The sequence below is a fragment of the Berghia stephanieae genome, chromosome 1, assembly GCF_034508935.2.
Source record: "Berghia stephanieae isolate SIO BIC M18660-M18661 chromosome 1, UCSD_Bste_1.3, whole genome shotgun sequence".
NCBI lineage: Eukaryota > Metazoa > Mollusca > Gastropoda > Nudibranchia > Aeolidiidae > Berghia > Berghia stephanieae.
This window is the reverse complement of record NC_088360.1, coordinates 26,726,208-26,733,707: the sequence shown is the minus strand read 5'-3', so window position 1 is coordinate 26,733,707 and position 7,500 is coordinate 26,726,208. Positions and strand designations below refer to the sequence as shown.

Below are 7,500 nucleotides of genomic sequence, written 5' to 3'. Positions count from 1 at the left end.
CCCCCCCCCCCAAAAAAAAAAAAAAACCAAAAAAAAAAAAAAACAACAAAAAAAAACAAAAAAAAAAAACCCCAAAAAAACCAACCAAAATAAAAAAGAAACAAACCCCCCAAAAAACAAAACAAAACAAAAAAAAAAAAACAAAACAAAAAATAAAACAAACCCCAGCGTAATGGAAAGATTTGCATGACATAGAATCAGACTTACGAGTACCTGTTAAGCTTGGTTTTGACGTCACTATTTTTGGACCTGAGCGTTCCCATCTCTGATTGGTCAGATGGATCCACCATCAGGAACGTGTTCTCAATGTCAAAGGACACGTTACTGACTTCATCCCCAGACTCTCGAACATCTTCCAGACTTCGGCTCCTTGCTGAAATGGAATAGAATCGATTAGTGTATAGGTGACACGTCTCCTCAAAATAGTATTAGGTATACCGGGGTGACTTAAATGAAAAAAAAAATGAATTTATTATATAGTGAGCTTTTATATAGCGCAATATCCGCTTTACAAGGGGTCCCTGGTCAACAGCAGCATTTAACATGTAGGACGGGACATAAAGCCTATTAGGCGATATTACAATTTTTCGGACAAAGACAACGCTGTTAATATAATGGCCAGGTACTCATTTTACACCTGAGTACGGTGAGAGAATGTGAGTAAAGAGTCATTTCCAAGCACTCAACTATGCGCCGAGCGCGAGGCTCGAACCCAGGATCTTCCGATCCGAAAGCGAGTGCCATACAACTAGACCACATAGCCGCATATATATAAAATAAAGAAACTTGGGTAAAGTTGACATGCTTTACTGAGGGCAATAGATATAGTTTCTGAAAATTCTTTTAATCTCTTAGTATCCTTATTTTCATCCTTTTGACATTAAGCTGAATTTTCTCCATCTAGTTCATTTGGATATAACAGCAGATTGACAAGGTGGGTCACAAATAAATGTGCTTTTCATAATTGTTTAAGACAATAGAGAAATCAATAATTACCATAGTTGGAAGTCTTCAAATCTGCAAGTCTTTTGTCATTTGGTTTTGCTGCCTCTCTCAAATTTACCACGTTTTCACCTCTAGGTGCAGATAAAACATCAATGTTCTGATGTGATCCTCTTCTCGAAGCGCCGGCAATTTGATGAGCGCCTGCAAGAGGCTGTTCCTCTTCTTCACTGTCGGATTTGACGTAATCGAAAATGCTGTCAGTTGGGAGAAGATCCGGCTCATCATCGGCATCGATTTCAGTATCGGAGCAGTAAGCATCGTTGTGTGTGTAATGGGGAGAGTGGTGGCGATACAGTCCACCGTTATCACGATTACCTCCAAATGATTTTCGCCCTGGTTGTGTTTGATGCTCTTTTGGTGTGGGAAATGTTTTACTTTGGTTGATAGTGTGTGTGTCGTCAAAGATGAGAGTCCTCCGTAGACCTATATCTGGGTCAGGATATTTAGCTGCCGGTCCAAGACTGGGCGAGTCGTGATGAGGGGTTGTTCTAGATGTTTTGATGGCGGCTTTGGGGCTGGAGAATGAGGCTGGTGGGGGATGATTGGGCGTGTTGAAGTTTTGGGGAAGATTTTGATTGGCGGAGCATTGACCTGGTGGACTTTGACGTCCACTTTTGGTGAATGGAGTGACCATGGGGCCCGCTACCTGCTTCCCTCTAGGAACCATTCGGACTGTTGGGTTTTGCATGTTGTTAGTGCTGCTGTTATTATTAATATTGTTGTCAGCACCCAGGAATGGCGATCGCTGGTGGACAAAGAAATAGGTTTAAGATTTATTGCGTGAAGAATTCAACGTAAAATATTTTAAACTTATTTCTGAAACTTGAATGATGGTTCCATAAATTTTCGGTGCATTATAAAGGTAATTTTTCTATTTTCTTTTTAGTTCATGTATAAAGCACAAGCATGATAATCTGATAAATTGAACATATCACTGTGGTTTCGAAGACAACGCACCTGTCAGTAAAAATATATAAATAATATTTCATGTAATAAAACAATTGTCTAACAATGATCAATTATATATTGTAGGTGATTCTAGTGCAAACACCCCCCCCCCCCGCCCCCCAGAAAAAAAACATGACGAAAATAACACACACACACACACACACACACACACACACACACACACACACACACACACACACATACCAAACAACAAAGAAAAAAAAAAGCAAGCAAAACATGGAATGAAAATTAAGCCGTCAACATTCAGACTTACAGTTGCCTGTCGGGGGGACTTTTGGTAGTCCATTTCTCCAGGCCTCTGTGACTGGTTGTTATGGGTCACGTGATCTAAAGATGGCCGACGTCCAGGGGAATCCCCACTCTGCCCGTACAGACGTTGCCAAGCACTCCGTAGGTCCTGGCTGGATGCGGCTGGGGTCGAACTAGTCAATAAAGACATGTACAATAAAGAAATTAGATAAATATATATATATATATATATATATATATATATGTATATAATATAGATTATGTCACTCACTTATATATGGCCAAGACATACGTTTCTGTGGCTTTCGTCCACGTCTTCAGTCGGCACAAAAACGTGTCTTGGCCATACGTATATAAGTGAGTGACATAATTTTATATTAGCTCTAACCGTCATTATCGAGCACTTTCGTAACTCCGAGTACCCACCAACACTCTCATATATATATATATATATATATATATATATATATATATATATATATAAATAAATAAATATCAAAAATAAAGATAAGGGAAAGAAGGGAATTGGATAAGTTAAATAACCATTTATTATAGACAAAACACAAAAGAAATTAAACATTAAGATTTATACGACATTTCCGTGGCTTTGATATCTTCCACCCGTTCTCTTACAATATATGTAAATGCATATTATAGTCTGTTAATTACTGACACCTGCCTAGAAAGGAGAAAAGACAGAGGAGGAAGAAGAGGAGGATAGAACAAGGTGGAAAAGAAGGAGTGGAGAAGGAGAAGGAAGAGAAGAACGAGAACGAGGAGAGGAAGAAGAGAGTTGAGGAGAGGAAAAGGGGGTGGGGGTTGAGAAGAAGAAAATGAGGAGGAGGAGGAGGAGGAGGAAGAGGAAGAAATGATGTAGAAGGACGGAAAAGAACTAAGAATCTTTCTTCCAGACGCAGAAAGTGGCGATGGGTTGGCCATACCCTGCGGAAAGAGCCCTGCAATATAACCAAGCAGGCTCTCGAATGGAACCCACAGAGGAAACGGGGTCGTCCAAAACAGACGTGGAGGAGAAGCCTTCACCAAGATTTGAGCGTCTCCAATCTTACCTGGAGTGAGGCAAAGGTCTGTGCCAAGGACAGAAGAAGATGGAAGAGTACTGTTGAGGCCCTATGCTCCAGGAGCCAGAGACATAAGTCAGTCAGATTCAATGGATCAGAATACACTCGATACAAAACACTAACCTTTTCATCCGGGGACCTGCGTCTTGCACATCATTGTATGATGTATTGTCATGTGTAGGTTGTTCTGGGTGAGAGTCGGATGGCCTAGAGTTCAAATCCAAGTTAGAAGCATAGTAGGGGTTGTAGGAGCCACGGGGCCCGCTCTGGTTACCCCTGGGTGGGAGGGATACCTGCAGGATTAGCAAGAAATCACACATTAATTCTGATGACGTATATATATAAATATATATATATATATATATATATATATATATATATATATATATGAATTTGTGTGATGCTATGAACCTTAACATTATCAAACAAAATACAGACGTGGCCAACTTTAGAAAAAATATACCGAAATATGTAAAATGGCGCGTTTTGGGTTCATACCCGTCTTCAGCATAAACCAAAAAAATAATTTAAACTTTAACTATAAATTAAATTATGTCTGGAGTGACTAGAACAAGATTCTTTGGCTCATTTTTCCAAAGTACCGGAAATTTAATAATATTATTTTGCTCATTGAAAAATACCAGGTTAGACCGTCTATATGAATTTAAAAAACAAACAAAAAAAAAAAGACAAAAAACAAAAACAAAAAAAAAACTCTGGAGAACATTGTTCAGATTTAAAGATTAGTGGGTTATTCCGCATTTATAAAAAATACGTTTTGATAAGTTTCTTTACCAGGACGCCATTAACTGTGTCCCTTTTATCTAAATATAAATCATGTGCGGCTATGTGGTTTAGTGGTATGACACTCGCTTTCGGATTGGAAGGTCCTGGGTTCGAGCCTCGCGCTTGGCGCATGCTTGAGTCCTTGGAAAAGGCTCTTTACTCACATTCTCTCATCGTACTCAGGTGTAAAATGAGAACCTGGCCGTTAACAGCATTGTCTTTGTCCGAAAAATTGTAATATCGCCTAACAGGCGTCTTGTCCCGTCCTACATGTTAAATGTTGTTGTTGACCAGGGACCCCTTGTAAAGCGCTTTGAGCACATTTAGTGGATATTGCGCTATATAAACCTCAATTTTTAATATATTTTTTGAATAATAAAAACAGATTACAATGTTTTTCGTGAACTGATAATACTGTGCTATGAAAGTAAATGGCCTAGACATGTTTTTTTTTTAAGGAGAGAGAAAGTGAACATAAATTATATGAGCTTTGTCTTCAAAATCACAGAGGTTACCCGATTAGTTGTGACAATTAAATTCTAATTTTATTCACAGGAGTATAAGCGTTTACGCTGTGAAACCCATTTCCTCATCATGACAAACAAACATTGAACACGAATGGATGAAAACGAAGACATTGGTCATTAGAGTAGTTCCATGTTTATTTTTGAAAATGTTAAAGTGACTAACTAGGAAGTAGGCACTGATGTAAGATAAAAACCTGAACAGTGCCAAACATGCAGATAAAAGTGAACTTTTATATAGCGCATTATCCACTAAATGTGCTTAAATCGCTTTACAAGGGGTCCCTGGTCAACAGCAACATTTAACATGTAGGACGGAACATGACGCCTGTTAGGCAATATTTCCATTTTTCGGACAAAGACAACGCTGTTAACGACAGGTACTCATTTTACACCTGAGTACGGTGAGAGAATGTGACTAAAGAGCCTTTTCAAAGGACTCAACTATGCATCGAGCGAGACTCGAACCCAGGACCTTCCTATCAGAAAGCGAGTGTCATACCACTAGACCACATAGCCGCAGAAGAGAAAATCATCCCATAAAACAATTTTAAAAATCATCCTCAGTCATTAAAACCGCCCTAATTGGATTCAGTAGTCTGATGTCACGCCGCTCGGCAACGGCGGCCATCTGGGTTCTAAACAAAGAAAATCATTACTAATTATTCTTCAAGCTGGCTAGAACCTTTCATACGTCTTGTGATCAGAATGTATAAAAGTCAAAGCAAGATCATATTTATAATGTTTTTCTCCTCTGGATACACTTTTATGCTCGTCGGAGAAATATTTCATGAGGGCGTCCGCCATTGTTCCGATAGTTTAGAGCCAGTTGCTAAGTTACCATGCGTCATTACGAGGGAAGTGACGTTACGACTGTTGAAAAGTATTATTTTTACATTTAAGAAAAAGTTCCTACTATATTTTGTTCTTGCACCTGGTTCCTTCTTTGATAGGCCTCGGTATTCACGTCTCTGGGTGGGATTCTGTCTGTGAAGATTTGCTCAGCTGTGATACCATCACCAAAACTCCTACTGTGTTGATGCATGGTCGGGGGCTGGTGATGGGGCAAAAAGGATCCTTTTAAACTTACTTGAGTTTTTATATAATATGTGTCAGTGCAAGACATAATCAGTCGGAAGGTGAAAATTTTGGATTTGCATTTTCTGAAAGAATATGCTCTTCAGAGCATTTTAATCTTTATTTGAATTAAATCGGATGATTTTTCATGAAGTAATGGTCAAATTTATGGGAAAGGTATTCAGCAACTTTTCTCAAATTTCATACTTTTTCAACTTGACTAGATGTAAAAAAAATTTAGAAGTGAAATTAAGCTTTGATATTTCCCGAAGATGTACAAAAGGGTTGATTTAATCATTTATGACAAGAACTCATTATGGATAAAAATTGACCTTCTAACTAAACTTGGCAATATCTCAGTTCAAACCTTTTCACCATCCGACTGATTATGTCATTCAGTGTAACATATATCTAGTGCATTATCGACAAAATGAGATTCTTAAAGCGATTTACAAAGAGTCTTAAGAAAAACACAATACCTAACATGCAGAATGCGCCATCTCGTCTGAAAGGCAAGGCGCTACTAGATTTTCTTTTCTGACAAAGAAGAAGAAGAAGAAGAAGAAGAAGAAGAAGAAGAAGAAGAAGAAGAAGAAGAAGAAGAAGAAGAAGAAGAAGAAGAAGAAGAAGAACAACAACAACAACAACAATATCAACAACAAGAAGAACAATAGGAGGAGGAGGAGGAGGAGGAGGAGGAGGAGGAGGAAAATAGGGAGAACAATAATGAGGGAAAGGCCGAGTAACAATTATCCTGTTTGAGACGGCCTAATTGGGCCTAAAGATAAAAGTTAAAGATAAATGATTTTTAAAAAATAGAAATTACCTTGTCGTAATTGTTCTTTGGCATATCCTGTAATGAAATGTAAACAAAACATAAAGATGATTTCTGTTGATAATTAGGTCAAACGGAAATGTGTTTCAGAATATGGCCATCGAGTCTCTGAATAAATCAACAAGATGTATGATAACATGATCACATCAGTGAAATCAAAATTTCATAGCATTCCTCTCTCTCTCTCTCTCTCTCTCTCTCTCTCTCTCTATCTATCTCTCTCTCTATCTATCTATCTATCTATTAAACTCTCTCTCTCTCTCTCTCTCTCTCTCTCTCTCTCTCTCTTACTCTTCTCTCGACAGCTATACTCTATCAATCTATCCATTTATCCACTGTGTTAATCCCTCATTTCATACCCTGATCCCCAAAGAAGATGGCGGTCTTTGATATTGGACAGCCTTGCCGTATGGGTTGTTGTAGTTGTTGATGTAATTATTGGCCTGGCCGGTGAGAGCGTGATTCTACCTTATGAGCTATCCATGATCCCAAAAAAGATCGTCTCTAACCCTAGTCATTATCACAACCTCCGCGAAGTTAGATGGCCAGCAATTGAGCTTAGTAGCCAATATTCTCAACACAAACATATAACCAAGTGCATAATATCTATAGAAAACGGGATAAAGTCCAGCTTCACGGCCATGAGGAACTACTTACTTATGAATCGATTCTACAGCATTTTGTTGAGCCCGACATAGCAGGAAATGCCTGATTGAAATGGTGAGTAACATAGGTATTCATTTCACACTTACCCTGATCCCCAAAGAAGATGGCGGTCTTTGATATTGGACAGCCTTGCCGTATGAGTTGTTGTAGTTTTTGATGTAGTTGTTGGCGCTGTTGGGGTTGTTGTTGTTGTTGTTGTTGTTGTTGTTGGTGGTGGTGTTTGGGTTGTTATGGCCTGCTGGAGAGGTAATCCCCATGGCGGATTGGGGCCGGACTATAGGGGATGGACTGGGCGATGAGAACTGGCCAC

At 38.9% G+C, this 7,500-nt stretch overlaps 1 protein-coding gene across 4 annotated transcripts in view; it reads right to left on the bottom strand.

Moving 5' to 3' along the window:
- LOC144971065 (uncharacterized) overlaps positions 1–7,500 on the bottom strand; it is a 21,827-nt gene that overhangs the window by 6,344 nt on the left and 7,983 nt on the right. The window contains exons 4-10 of one of the 4 annotated variants that reach the window (XM_078911431.1): positions 7,277–7,500; positions 6,516–6,542; positions 5,547–5,666; positions 3,426–3,595; positions 2,228–2,396; positions 997–1,750; positions 214–373 (exon numbers count right to left, since the gene is read on the bottom strand). The exon at positions 7,277–7,500 is cut by the window's right edge and continues 91 nt beyond it. In XM_078911431.1, coding sequence (XP_078767557.1) covers positions 214–373; positions 997–1,750; positions 2,228–2,396; positions 3,426–3,595; positions 5,547–5,666; positions 6,516–6,542; positions 7,277–7,500 — 1,624 coding nt within the window. Of the gene's footprint in view, positions 1–207; positions 374–996; positions 1,751–2,227; positions 2,397–3,425; positions 3,596–5,528; positions 5,667–6,515; positions 6,543–7,276 lie in introns of all 4 variants that reach the window. The other 3 variants (XM_078911414.1, XM_078911410.1, XM_078911422.1) reach the window with 3 other exon arrangements.